This window comes from Natator depressus, chromosome 1, assembly GCF_965152275.1.
Source record: "Natator depressus isolate rNatDep1 chromosome 1, rNatDep2.hap1, whole genome shotgun sequence".
Classification (NCBI taxonomy): Eukaryota; Metazoa; Chordata; order Testudines; family Cheloniidae; genus Natator; species Natator depressus.
This window is the reverse complement of record NC_134234.1, coordinates 78,280,649-78,294,291: the sequence shown is the minus strand read 5'-3', so window position 1 is coordinate 78,294,291 and position 13,643 is coordinate 78,280,649. Positions and strand designations below refer to the sequence as shown.

Below are 13,643 nucleotides of genomic sequence, written 5' to 3'. Positions count from 1 at the left end.
AAAAATTTACACCTTATTTCCAGATTCTCAAAATCCCTGCTAAATTGCCATCTAACCCCAGACATGCCTAAATTTCCACCATTAAAGTCCCCAGGGTGCCTAAGATTCTGCCTCTGAGGCAGCAATGTGCATGCTCAGTCCTGAAAACTAGCACCTATCTGATGCCTAAGCCTCAGCAGGATTCTGAAACCAAGTGAATCTAGATGTGGACCCACCTACCTCAGGACCCAAGCTGGCATGCTCAGAGCACACCTAACACCATACCACAATGACAAGGAGGACCTCCTTTATGATTATTAGTCGAGCGGTAAAGGAACTGAAGTGGGAGACTTCAATTCAATTCCCCCTTCTGCCTGATGAGGAGAAGTGCCCTAACTGTTGAGTGCCCTAACCACTGTATTATGGCATATTCTGGTATTCTTTCCAGTTGCAGTTGTTCCACTATGTATAAATAATTAAATGTGTGTTAGGTCAGAGAGAAAGAGAGAGTGAGAGTGAGAATGACTACATTCCAGTGGTTAGGGCACACACCTGAGAGGTGGGAAACCCCTGTCTCATCAGGTGCATGCAGTGATGAGCTGCCAAAATTTTAACAACTGGTTCCCTCCTCACCCCATGAGGGGGTCTTTGCCCCCCCCCCGCCCCCCCCGGGACTCCTGCCCCATCCAAACCCCCTCGTTCCTTGACACCCCCCCAAGGACCCCTGCCCCATCCACCCCCCTCCCCTGTCCCCTGACTGCCCCCAGAACTGGGCAGGAGGGTCTCATGGGCCACCGTAGTGGGTGCCCACCCCACCCCTAAGAGCCAGAGGGACCTGCCAGGGGGCGAGGTGGGGAGTCCCTGTGGCGGTTCAATGACAAGACAGAACACAGCTTTTAGCAAGCAAGCAGGCTGGTCTGCTAACCGACTTCTGCCTGTCAGCTTTCCACCTTCCCCTTTATTCTCTCTCTCCCCCCGCGCATTACATTCTCCAACAGATAAAAGGAATACACTGGCTTTGTTTAACATTCTTATTTACCAATTTCTGTCTACCGCATTCCTTGCTCTCGGGCCTTGAGCCCAGTCCTGAGAGGCTTCCCACGATACATGTCATCTTGGCGAGATTCCAAGGTTGATGCCCTTGGATGGAGCAGTGTGTGCACTACTCCTACACAACACTCCGGGTGTGCCCTGAATGTTGCCAAGCGCATAAACCTTTATGAATCCTACATCCCCTCCTTTTTTGTTTATTTGTGCTCGGCCATCTCATGGTAACCATCAATTTGCATTTGCAAGCCAATTAACTCCCGGACAGACAAGGTCATAACTCGTGGAGCCTGCCAGGGTGGGTCTCGACAAAGCCTTAACAAAAAGGAATACATTGTACACAGCAGCAGCAAAAAATAAGCTTAAGAAGGTAAAGTGTAATTGGCCGGGCCCCAATTAGCCATGCTAGAGTACTGGGAAGAGAGGTTCGAGTAAGCAGCGAGCATCATCTCATTCCCAATTTCCTCAGGGTGATGACATACTGGAATAAGGCACGTACCTAACAATTCTTCAGCTGCTACAAAATCAAATAAACAAAAGTGGGTAACATTTGCTATTGAAGCCAATCTTTCCCATAGGTTATATGTCATTCGGGCCCATAACGGAGGAGGCACTCCCGAGTCAACCCCTACAGGAAATAGCAGGCACATAAGGCACACAATCAGTACAGAATTAGCAGTAATTTGGGCGAGAATTGCCACAAACAGAGTCTCAGGAGTCTCTGGCTGTTGGTTTGCTGCCAGTCTTCGTTGAGCTGCGGCGACCAATGCTTTTACTGCTCCGCATGTCACGGGCTGGCTTGGGACGCTACACCTCTTCCATTTCCATCCCGCTGTTGTCGACCCGGGAGGCATCGCGTTCTCCTCCAAGGTCAGCTGAAACTCCGGTATGGGGTTCGACAGCCCCTGGTGCCATGCCATGCTGTTTCAGTGCCGGTTGCACACACCGGGCCGGAGCCCACAACGGTCCTGCAGGGAGAAACACAGCAGCATATCCCCGACCCCAAGTGATTAAAGGCACTGGGCCCAACCATTGCGGATCGGGCAGCTGACGGTAATAGACACGCGGTCTTTCCAGTACCTCGGACTTGTGAAAATGCCGATCCGCGGGGGTCTGCTGATCTGCGTTCAGCATTAAATTATTTAAAGTAAACAAAAGGATATGCAGTTGTTGCTGAATGTCTCCTAAGATTTGGAGACGCAGCTCCCGTTGTTTTAATTGTTTGTCAAGCAAGGTTTTTTAGCGTGCGATTTGCACGTTCAACAATAGCTTGGCCTGTGGAATTATAAGGGATCCCATGTTTGAGACGGACGTCCCATTGGGCACAAAAGGTGGAGAGGGCTGTGGAGCAATAGGCTGGGGCATTATCCGTTTTTATCTGGCTTGGGCGACCCATAACAGCAAAACAGGCTAGCAAATGGTGAATAACTTTGGGAGTGGCTTCCCCACGCTGCGGGGTCGCCCAAAGGAATCCCGAATAGGTATCAATGGAAACATGTAAAAACAAATAGGGGCGGAATTGTGGCACGTGAGTGACATCCATTTGCCACAGCTGATTTGCTGCGGTACCTCTAGGGTTAACGGCATAAAAAAAGGTAGGAGCAGCAGCGGCACAGTGGGGGCAGGAACAAACAATAGAACGTGCATGATCAGCAGGAATGTAAAACTGTTGGGCCAAAACAGAGGCATACTGATGAAAAAAGGAATGGCTTTCAATGGGGTCAGAAAAAAGGGAATTTACCTGACCACGTAACACGCGATCAGCGCGCGCATTGCCTTCAATGAGTAGCCCAGGCAGAGGGGTATGACTGCAAATATGAGCAACAAAATAAGGGAAATTACGAGTGGTGAGGAGATACTGTAAGGACAGAAACAGGCGAAGGAGGTCCGCATCGACCTGAGGGGTAATTAGGGCAAGGGGTAAATAATCAATTACCTGAGAAACATAATGCGTGTCCACAATCAAATTAAAGGGACAATCAGTAAAAAGTTGAAAGGCCAAAATAACAGCAGCTAGTTCCAAGGACTAGTAAAGCTCTCCAAGCGCTGTGCATGCAAATATTGTTGTACAAGTGAACGAAGCGCTTTCAGCTTTTCTAGTGGGAGGGGCCACTGGTCAATCCATACGGGCTCTAAGGATTGCCATACCAATGGTAATGCGGATGGCAAGGTGGGTGAGGGAGGATTTTGGGCCATTATATATTAATATCGAGGGTGGTGTCCAGCTTTGCAAGTAAATCACGGCCCCAAATATTGAGGTGGACAGGGAGTACAAAAGGGCGGATTGTAGCAAGGGCACAGCCTCCTGGTTTAGAGACCGTGACCCAAGACAAACTTTGGCGCCTGGGTTTGCTACCCCCGATCCCCCACAACTCTTTAGAAGGAACTGTTGGCCAACCGACCGGCCACTCCGGATCACGAATCACCGTAACGTCAGCTCCAGTGTCCACCAACCCTGTAAAAGGAACATTATTTAAGAGAAGTGTTAACTGAGGTTTTGAGGGGCGGACCGACATTGTTAGAGCAACAAGTGGAGAGGACGTATTGTGAGACGGTGACTGAGACAGAGTCGATCCAAAGCCGTTCCCGCCCCGGGCTCGATCCTCTGCGGCTGGCACCTGATAGGGGACTAAAATCAATTGTGCAATTGACCGTCCATGCGGGAGCGATTGCGGAAGATGGGTCCATACCTGAACCTTAATAACGCCGGTGTAATCGGCGTCAATGACTCCTGGGATGACAAAAAAACCCTGTTTCCCAGCGTGTGAGCGAGGGAGAACCAGACCCACAAATCCGGCAGGGAGAGGTCCCGTCACCTGCGTAGGTATGGCGCAGACCTCCCCTGGCAACTGAAAATCAGCATCCTCCTGCATAATCAAATCAAGCTCTGCACTTCCGGCAGTCGCCGCCCTCATGGAGTCTATGGATTTTAAGGCAGAGGAACAGTTGTCTGAGTGGGAAACACCCCTGTTTGGCCCTGGGTTCGGGGGGGACCCGTCGTGCGGTTTCCCGACCCGCTATGACACTGATTAGCCCAGTGATAGCCCTTCCGACACTTGGGACACTTCTTTGAGGGGCGGGCGGGCGCCGTCAATGAGCGGCACTCCCGCTGAAAGTGACCCTCCTTACCACAGCGGTAACAACGCTTCCCCTCCTTCCCGCTTTTCCGCAGGGCGGCGGCCAGAACTCCAGCTTTATGTGCTTGGGTTCCGATGTTTTGGCACGCCCGCAGCATGTCTGACAGCTCTAGAATTCCAGAGGCTTGTGCTGCCTGGAGAGCACGGCGGCAATCCTCGTTCGCATTTTCAACCGCCATTTTTAACAGGATCTCCTGAGCCGCTGCAGGGCTATCCACCTGTCGGAGGATAGCCTCCTGCAATCTGTTGGTAAAATCCATAAAGGACTCTGATGCACCCTGACGGATACTGGCAAAGCTTTTAGTAGGCCTGCCCGAATCCGGGACCTTCCGGAAAGCATGCTGGGCGCAGGTGGAAATAATGGGGAAGATGGCCTGAGGGAGTTGAGACTGCAGCTGAACAATAGCAAACTGGCCCTCCCCTGCCAACTGCTCATAAATGATACCTTGCTCTCTATATACCTACACTTGGCGTTCCGCCATCTGCCGATACTCACTAAGCCAAATAACATACTGACTAGGTGTCAGCATCATGCGCAACAGCGCCTTCCAATCTTCAGGGATCAGGGAGTACCCAGAACCTAGCCCTTCAGTGAGACCACGCACATACGTGCTAGTCAGGCCGAACTCACGAATCGCTTTCTTTACCTCTCTGATCACCGAGTAAGGCAAACTGACCCAGTCTGCAACCTGGTTGCCCTGGCCATCATCCTGCCAGGTCACCGGACAAACTGAGACCAGATCAGCCAGCTCCTCTGCTGTAATATCTGAGCGAGTCTTCGCTGCGTGAACCATTTGTTGCACCAGCGAAAGCCTCTGAGCAGACGTAGACGACCCCCCGGCGGGCCCCGGAGCATGGGGCCCCACGGGCAGAGGGTGATCACACACTGGCTCCGGTGGGGAAGGCCAGGGAGGCGGTGGTAATAGAGGCACTGGGGGCGAAGCAGGGGGAGGGATGGTTGCAGGAGCGGACGGGGGTGGCGGGATCGGCAGCCCCTCTGTTGGTGCGGGAGAGGGTCTTTCTGAGGCGACACACTGTGTCGCATTGTCAGGAGGGGGGATGGCTGCAGGAGCGGATGAGCGTGGTGAGATCACCAGCCTCACGAGGGAGGGCCTGTCCGAGGCGACACGCTGTATCGCGTCGCGGCAGAGGTGCCAGGCATGTAAAGCCTGCACGGACGCCCGAGGCTCTTCGTGCAATGTCTGGCCCAACCGCTCCCAGTCCGCTAGCTTAAGGGTTCCGGCTTCAGGGGACCACGGGCATTGGGCACTCACCTCCTGTAGCAGGAGAGTGAGTTCTCGAGTGGGGCAGTCATGCTGAGCCTTACGCAGCAAATACTATAGCTCATTGCGGTGTTGCACTTGCAAAGCAGAGAGGGAGCTTCCCATACTTACCACAACGAAAAATACTCACCGGGATCCACGAAGCGGATGAGTGATGCGTCTGAAACCCTTGCCGGGAGAGGTGAGTGCTGAGGGCCCCACGTTTGGGCGCCAGTTGTGGCGGTTCAATGACAAGACAGAACACAGCTTTTAGCAAGCAAGCAGGCTGGTCTGCTAACCGACTTCTGCCTGTCAGCTTTCCACCTTCCCCTTTATTCTCTCTCTCCCCCCGCGCATTACATTCTCCAACAGATAAAAGGAATACACTGGCTTTGTTTAACATTCTTATTTACCAATTTCTATCTACCGCATTCCTTGCTCTTGGGCCTTGAGCCCAGTCCTGAGAGGCTTCCCACGATACATGTCATCTTGGCAAGATTCCAAGGTTGATGCCCTTGGATGGAGCCGTGTGTGCACTACTCCTACACAACACTCCGGGTGTGCCCTGAATGTTGCCAAGCGCATAAACCTTTATGAATCCTACAAGTCCCTGTGGTGCTTACCTGGGGCAGCTCCCAGGAAGCATCCAGCAGGTCCCTCTGGCTCCTAGGGGCGGGGGAGCATAGCTGGGGGGGAGCAGGGGGAGCGGCCGCTCCCCTCACTGATCACATCAAAAGTGGCACCTTAGGCACCGACTCCCTGGGTGCTCCGGAGCTAGAGCACCCGTGGGGAAAATTTGGTGGTGCAGAGCACCCACCGGCAGCTCCCCACCCTGTGCCCAGCCCCAGATCACCACCTCCGCCTCCTCCCCTGAACGCGCCACCCCTTCCCCCGGCTTCCCGCGAATCAGCTGTTCGGCGGGAAGCCTGGGAGGGCTGAGAAGCAGGTGGCGGTGGCTTCACACTCAGGCCGAGGGTGGCAGAGGTGAACTGGGGCTGGGAGTGGTTCCCCTGTGCCCTTCCCCCGGGGGGGTTACCTGCTGCGGCGCGGGCGACCCTCCTCGCGCCCCCCACCCCAGCTCACTTCTGCCTCCCTGGGCCTGAGTGCGAAGCCGCCGCCTGCTTCTCAGCCCGCCCTGGCTTCCTGCGCGAAAAGCTGATTCGCGGGAAGCCTGCGGGGGGGCAGAGGAGCAGAGTGGGGTGACGCGTTCAGGGGAGGAGGCGGAGTGGAGGTGAGCTGGGGCCAGGAGGGTGGAGTGGGGTGGGGAGCTGCCGCCAAATTTTCTCTTTGGGTGCTCTAGCCCTGGAGCACCCATGGAGTCGGCACCTAAGGCGCCACTTTTGGCCGGTTAAATTTAGACGCCCTTTTAGAACAAGTTGTCACTCGCGGAACAACTAGTTCTAAAAGGGCTTCTAAATTTAACAACCGGTTTGAGTGAACGGGTGGGAACTGGCTCCAGCTCACCACGGGGTGCATGTATGTGGGGAAATTGAATGGGGGTCTCCCACATCCTGAGTGAGTAACCTCACCACTGGGTGAAAGGTTATAAGGGAAACCTTCCTTTTCCTCCCACCCCACACTCAGCCATTTTGTGTGGAGTGAGGCATACACCACCACTATTCTTGGAAGAAACAGCTTAGGTGCCTGATTCTGGGAGAGGGTTCTCCCTGCCGTGGATCCCAAGTGAGATAGGCACTTCCCTCCGGCCCGGACCGAGGTGTCTAACTCCCCTGAGATTGATGGGGCTTGCCACATCCCTTTCCTTGGCATCTGCCATTGGCTAGTTTAGGCAGCTTCCTGCCTACAGTGCTGGCTTTTGTGGATTGCATTTTTAGATTCCTATCTTCCCCCCTGAATTATAGGGCTAGGCATCTAACTCAGGATTTGCAGATTCCACTGGGTGCTGCAACACTAAGTGTTGTAAAACATAGGTCCTTTTGTGGATTTGGGCCTGAGGACAAAGAAGTAAATGCACTATATTTAGCGTGTATTGAACAATAATTTAAAAAACACTGCCACTTTGATGAATCTACCAAAATAAACCTTATTACATGCATTCATTGCAAAGTTGTTATATGCCACCCTGTTGCTGCCCTCCTGTTGCTGATAGCAGCAGCTGTAACTGCTGCTGAGTCTCTCCTTTCTGGGCAATTCTGGGAACCATGCTGGGTAATGCTCACAAACTAAATGTAAGTGCTTCCAGTTCACTTTCTTTTACAGAGCAGGTCTCATTGGTTCTGAGGGATTTGAGTCTGCTCAGAACCTCATTAAAAGGCTATGTTGTAAATTCCTCTCATTCAAGATTACCTTGCTCTGTGTGATTGAGTCATATTAAAATACCATCTTCATAACATTACATTATTGTCTCACAACGTTTGAACATAGTTCACAGGACACTTAATCCATCATATACCAATCATATAGATCTGGTCACCCTTGGTTTACCAAGGGATTTCTTTGGTCTTTAATATTGTAAGGTTGCTTTTAAAGATTTCTTCCAACTTGTGTGTAAATGTTAAGAATAATAAAATAAGTCATTTTCCTTTTAAATAGAAACGATTTACTTCACCAGGTGTACTTAGTCACAGAATGATGTATTAGCTTCAAATTCAGAAAGATGTATCTTTCAGAAATTATTGTGAAAACAGATTTCAGGTTTAATAAATTTAATAAAGGGTATTATTTCATTTTTGTTAATTAGGGACCACATTTTGTAAAGTGTCCACTGATTTTTAGGTGTCTCGGATTTTGGATACCCAGCTTTAGAGCCCCTTCTCATCATCATCGTGGCAAATCCCAAAGGGACATAGCTTCCTTGCAGATCGAGTGCCACCTGGATCAATCTCTAGCCTTAAGGACTTAGCTAGTTATTCAGTTTATGTACATCACGGGCAATCTTATCGCACCACTGAACCTTTTGGAAGCCATGTGACTGACAGCAATGTAGCTTTTGTCCTTGGTAAACACTCTTTGGAATTCATTTGTCTTCCATCAGTCATATCATATGTCTGTACTGAGAAAGCCATTGAAACCAAACAAATGCGGTTGTGGGATTCAGCTTCAAATATCTTCATTTTTGATCTTGTACTGCTACTTATTTTGAAGCAGCTGACGAAGACAATGAGAACTGAAAATATCAATCTGGTGATCTTCAGCCTTCCTCAGCACCCACATTTCACTGCTGTACAATTAAGTTGGTATAATCTGGTGTGACGGGGCAAGGCCAGATGGCTATGGAAAAGTAGTGGGAGATAGATATATTAGCTCCAGGCTAAACAAATCCCTAGTACCAGGATAAGTGAAATGGCAGCTGCCCCAGGTCAATTAAGACACCTGGGGCCAATTAAGAACTTTCCAGAAGGCAGGGAGAAGGCTAGGTTGACTGGGACACCTGAAGCCAATCAGGGGCTGGCTGAAACTAGTTAAAAGCCTCCCAGTTAGTCAGGTGGGTGTGCATGTCAGGAGCTGTGGGAGGAAGTTGTGCTGTTGGAGAGGCTGAGTAGTACACACCATATCAGGCACAAGGAAGGAGGCCCTGAGGTAAGGGTGAAGTGGTGCTTGAGGAAGTGAGGGCTACTGTGGGGGAAGTAGCCCAGGGAATTGTACATGTCATGTTTCTAAAAGGTCAGCTACCGTAGCTGATACTATTAGGGTCCCTGGGCTGGAGCCTGGAGTAGAGGGTGGGCCTGGGCTCTTCCCCCTCCCCCCCCGCCCCTTGCCCCCTGATTAATCACTGAGACTGGGAGACAACAGAGACTGTGCAAGGGAGGATAGTTTCTCCTCACCGCCCTCATTGGCTTATGATGAAAATGGCTCAGTAGACTGTGACCCTTCTCCCTAGAGAGAGAAGGGTTATGTGGAGGGTCACAGTGAGCCTCTGAGGCTAGCAAAATCTGCCAGGAAATGCGGGACCCACGGAGGCAAGGACAGAGCTTTGTCACTCTGGGTTCTGCAGATCTGCAGCTTTGTAGCAAGTTTGATGTCATGACATCTTCACAGAGGCCACCGAAGGGCCTGAGACATCTCTGGCGCTGTCTGTGATGTTTCCCAAGTATTTGACAGTTGTTACCTGCTTGACGTCCTGTTCAGGCAGGTTAATACTGAGGTGTAATTTGGAGTTGGAGGCTGCAGTGAAAACAGTGAATTAGTTTAGATACCCTTAAAACCCCAATTTTTCAGAGGTGCCAAGCACCGTAGTGCCCATTGACTTCAACAGAAATTCTGGGTACTCAACACCTCAGAAAATCTGACCCTTGCTCTCTGCTGTTGGGCAACCATATTTGGTGGACACTTTCAAAAATGTGGCGTATATACCCAACTCTGGAAAAAAAGACCTGAGTGCTGGTGGGTGAGAGCCAGTCGGGGTGATGAAATTCCCATAATGTCCACACACAGGCACCCTCTTACATTGGAAAAATAAAAAATGATCTGTCAGTTGCTCTAGGCACTTCACTTCACTGAAAATACAATGCTCTGCACAACTTCCATATTACAAACCCAGCATTTCCACATGAGCCCTAGATGGTATCATTATCTGACGGGACCATAAGTTGGTAGATAAGCTACCTTCCTATAATTCAGTTATTTGAATCTTCCATTGCTATGAGCACTCAAAAATTCTGTGTATTAATACCTGAAGATTAACAATGGGTTCATATTGCTTGTGTAAGCAGGGTCTGAATGAGCTCTCCCATGACTTCTAGTGAAGCACAGGGGGGTGAAAGACTTCAGGAGTAGTCCATGTTTGCATAGACACACCTACTCTGCCTAGGTGCACAGACTCATGGAGCTGCTTTGCCAAAATGATCAATTTTGGCTGGTTTTGGGTTACAAATCACTCTAGTTATTTGAATGCAGGGTTAATGATGTGTTATCCTTATTGTATGAGTAAAGGGTAGCAGAACTGTTCTTAACATGCCCTGACTGAGAGAGGGGTCACCCTAAACTGAATCTCACTTGCTAAGCAGGGATAAGGATGCCAAATCCAAACGAAATGAAAAGTGGATGAAAAGTGTTTCTGTGTGGTGCTGTGGACTTTGCCTAAAGAGTTCTAGACATCATTTTATCTGCTCCTCTCTAGTGCTTAAAAACAGAGTTAATTAGACTCAGTTCAGAGTCCTTATTACTGGCTGATGGTTCCTGGAGCTGATGTGACTGCTTAGCAGGTCTAGGGATTCAGCCTTACACTTTTTATGGGGACAGTGTTACAGTGAAAGGTAACACAGCAATTGCACTGGAAATGAGGTTCCCGTCTACTTGCTGAAGTCACTAAGAGCTGGGTTAGTGATGTGAGTAGCAGGTATCAAAGGCCATGGAAGGCTGAACCTCCTCAAACAGCCTTGTATGTCCCTGCCCAGGCTCTGCCTCCAGGCCCCTTCCCAGTAGTGTGCTGGGGAGGATTCTTCCCCCTGTGGCTGGGGCCCCAGGCTGGGGGTAATGGGGACCGGCCTGTACTCTGGGGCTGGGGGGGGGCACTCTGGGGTTGGGCAGGGTGCACCACCTGCCTGGCACTTTGGGACAGGGAGGGGGAATGCCGCCCACCTGGTGCTCGTGGACTGGGGGTGCTCGGTTGGCCTGGGGGTGGGGCGGATGCAGGGGCAGGCTCTGGGGTCTGCCGGGAGGGGTGGGCCTCGGGCAGAAGCTGGGCCAGGAACTAACCTCTGGGGCCTAGGGTTCACCTGCCGCCCATGGTTAGTGATGAAACCTGAGAACATGGCAGAGAGAGAAACAGTGGCAGCAGCAGAGGCATTGCTTAATGCCTCCCACACACAAGGGTGGGAGGTGAACCCCTATAAATGCATCTCCGAACCTCAGGTCTTCACTAGCCCATGATCCCCAATTGTGAGTAGGGTGCAGCGTAGGGAGAGGGGGAGTGATGTGTTAAAGGGATATTTGGTCACTGGACTTTTCCACCACCAGGTGGGAAATAGACTCTGCCCAACACACTCTGAGGTCAGATGTCTTTATAGTTGTATGCTTTTGAATGTGGTTGTGGCGTTTTCCCAAATTAATGCTGGGTTATCTTTCCCTTTTAATAAAAGTTATCCTTTGTTATACACAGACTCAGTGCTTGCGAGTGGTGAAGTATTGCCTCTTAGATGTGCCCAGGGTGGTGTTAAGGTTTCCCAGATTACTGGGTGGGGGCTCAAACCAGTTCTGTTTTGTAGTGTTAAGAGGAATGCCTAGGAGACGGGTTACACTTGCTTACAAAATTAGAAAAGATAGAAATTATGTTCTAGTGAAGGGTAATAATAGTATACAAACTAATCCTTTGTCACTTTAAATTTTGTGGTTACCTCACTGAAATTTGTTGCTCTTTATAGTTTCAAGGTACTATACTAAATCGCTTAGTTTCATCTAAATACCATACGCTTGCATGTTAATAGTCCCCTGCTTGCTCATGACCACAGCTGAAATCTTTTGAACTGTCTCCCTAAACTAGCTACACTAGTTCACATGAAAAGACAGCTCTGCTGCTTCTCATCTCATGGCCCTCGGTTGGACCTTGATTTCATATTGACCTTGAAGTTTAAAGACTTTTGAGAATACTTTTATAAGAACATAGAAGCAGAAAACCACACAGCCAAAACCAATCTGTCCTCTTCCTATTCCAGCAGAGTTTTTACATCCCTTCACTATAGTATCAACTGTTTGTAGGAATATGCAACATGATGGAATGTTGACAGCCAATGTAATGCAAGGCCCCTCAACTAACCTTGGTCCTGCTGTCTTAAGAAAGACTCTTTATTACTAGTTGCATGAGGAAAAGTAGCGAGCAGAAAGACCTGCCCTCTAAACACTACCCAGAGTCTAGCCAAAATGGCAGTCCTTACACACTCCTCTAGGCTCCTCCAAGTGCAAGGACTCCACAAGGTTAGATTCAATTGTGGCATTAGCCTCTACAAAGATGAAAAGAAAAGGAGTACTTGTGGCACCTTAGAGACTAACCAATTTATTTGAGCATAAGCTTTCGTGAGCTACAGCTCACTTCATCGGATGCATACTGTGGAAACCTATACTTTCCACAGTATGCATCCGATGAAGTGAGCTGTAGCTCACGAAAGCTTATGCTCAAATAAATTGGTTAGTCTCTAAGGTGCCACAAGTACTCCTTTTCTTTTTGCGAATACAGACTAACACGGCTGTTACTCTGAAAGATGAAAAGAGTGGTACTCCTTTGACTGGGGCACAATGCCTCCTGCAGACACACGCCGCCTCCCCCACCCCACCCCAGTGAGGCACAGCTTAGCAGGAGTGAGTGCTTGCCAGAGCCAGTCCATCCCACTGTGGTTCACAGGGGTAGTGCTATTGGTGACTGTTACCCGAGGTTCTTTCAACCCAAAGCTCTTGGTCACTTTTACTCTCTGCGAGGTGGTGTCAGGAAATCAATCAGGGGAGACAAGGCCATCCGACCGATAGATGGCTGGCATAAACAGGACAACGCAAAAGTGCTTTCACTTAAAGCTAAACTTTACTTACACACGTCCGCAAAAGGTTAGTAAAACACCCCCAACCCTTGATAATTACCAAAGTTGAGTAGGGCTCTTGAGTGGCACAACGGCAGGGTTCCAGTGGCCAAATCTTCCGTCTGCCGGTGGGGACTGCAAGATGTATCCAGAGGGAGAGTCCAAAAAGAGTCCAACTACCTCAAACTTCCCCCCTTATTTATACATTAGACAAGTCCCTTAAAGAAAGCTTGTTACAAGCAGTTTCAGTGGTCCAGCAAAAGGTTCCTTCTGATTATTGATTAACCAGGTGTGGGTTTTTCCAGAGTTTGCAGCCTTGAGGCCCCCAATAGACATTCCTGGGGCACAAACTGCTCTTCTAAAATGCATGTATCAGCCACTTCAACACAATTCTTACCAGGAAGGACGTGGCGTCAAGCTGCCCTCTTTGTGGCACCCAAAGACCCCCCACCACCACCACTCGCCTTGGTTAAGCTAAGCCTGCTGTCTTGGCTAATTTACAGCCTGCTGACTTGGCTGCTTTTAGCAATAAGCCATAGTGGTTTCAGGCACTTTACTGGTTTGCCAAAGTCTCCCCGTACAACTAAAGCCATGCATTGAGGGACCAGAGTGAGTTGAGTAGGATATTTTCAGTAGCGATGCACCTGGAAATAGCAAGGAGATGAAGGAAGTATCAGTGGTGCAGCGTAAATTGAATCTAGCATAAACTGAATCTGTTCTGAATAAAGCTCATAAGAAATAACTATTACGTT

At 49.9% G+C, this 13,643-nt stretch overlaps 1 protein-coding gene across 1 annotated transcript; it reads right to left on the bottom strand.

Moving 5' to 3' along the window:
* Positions 1-917: 917 nt before the first annotated feature.
* LOC141982264 (endogenous retrovirus group K member 5 Gag polyprotein-like) lies at positions 918-13,035 on the bottom strand. The gene is made up of 4 exons (XM_074944179.1): positions 12,953-13,035; positions 5,577-5,634; positions 4,156-4,406; positions 918-1,994 (listed from the first exon to the last, which is right to left on the bottom strand). Exons 3-4 carry the CDS (start codon positions 4,340-4,342, stop codon positions 1,834-1,836), a joined length of 348 nt encoding a protein of 115 aa, XP_074800280.1. The 5' UTR covers positions 4,343-4,406; positions 5,577-5,634; positions 12,953-13,035; the 3' UTR covers positions 918-1,833.
* Positions 13,036-13,643: the final 608 nt, after the last annotated feature.

What these genes read in the sequence shown, in the direction of transcription:
- LOC141982264 (XM_074944179.1), bottom strand. Translation starts at nt 4,342, where the DNA reads ATGGCGGTTGAAAATGCGAACGAGGATTGCCGCCGTGCTCTCCAGGCA. An exon ending in GAAGCGTTGTTACCGCTGTG is followed by an intron (nt 1,995 to 4,155) that starts GTAAGGAGGGTC and finishes TTCTCCCTGCAG; the next exon opens with GACCGTTGTGGGCTCCGGCC.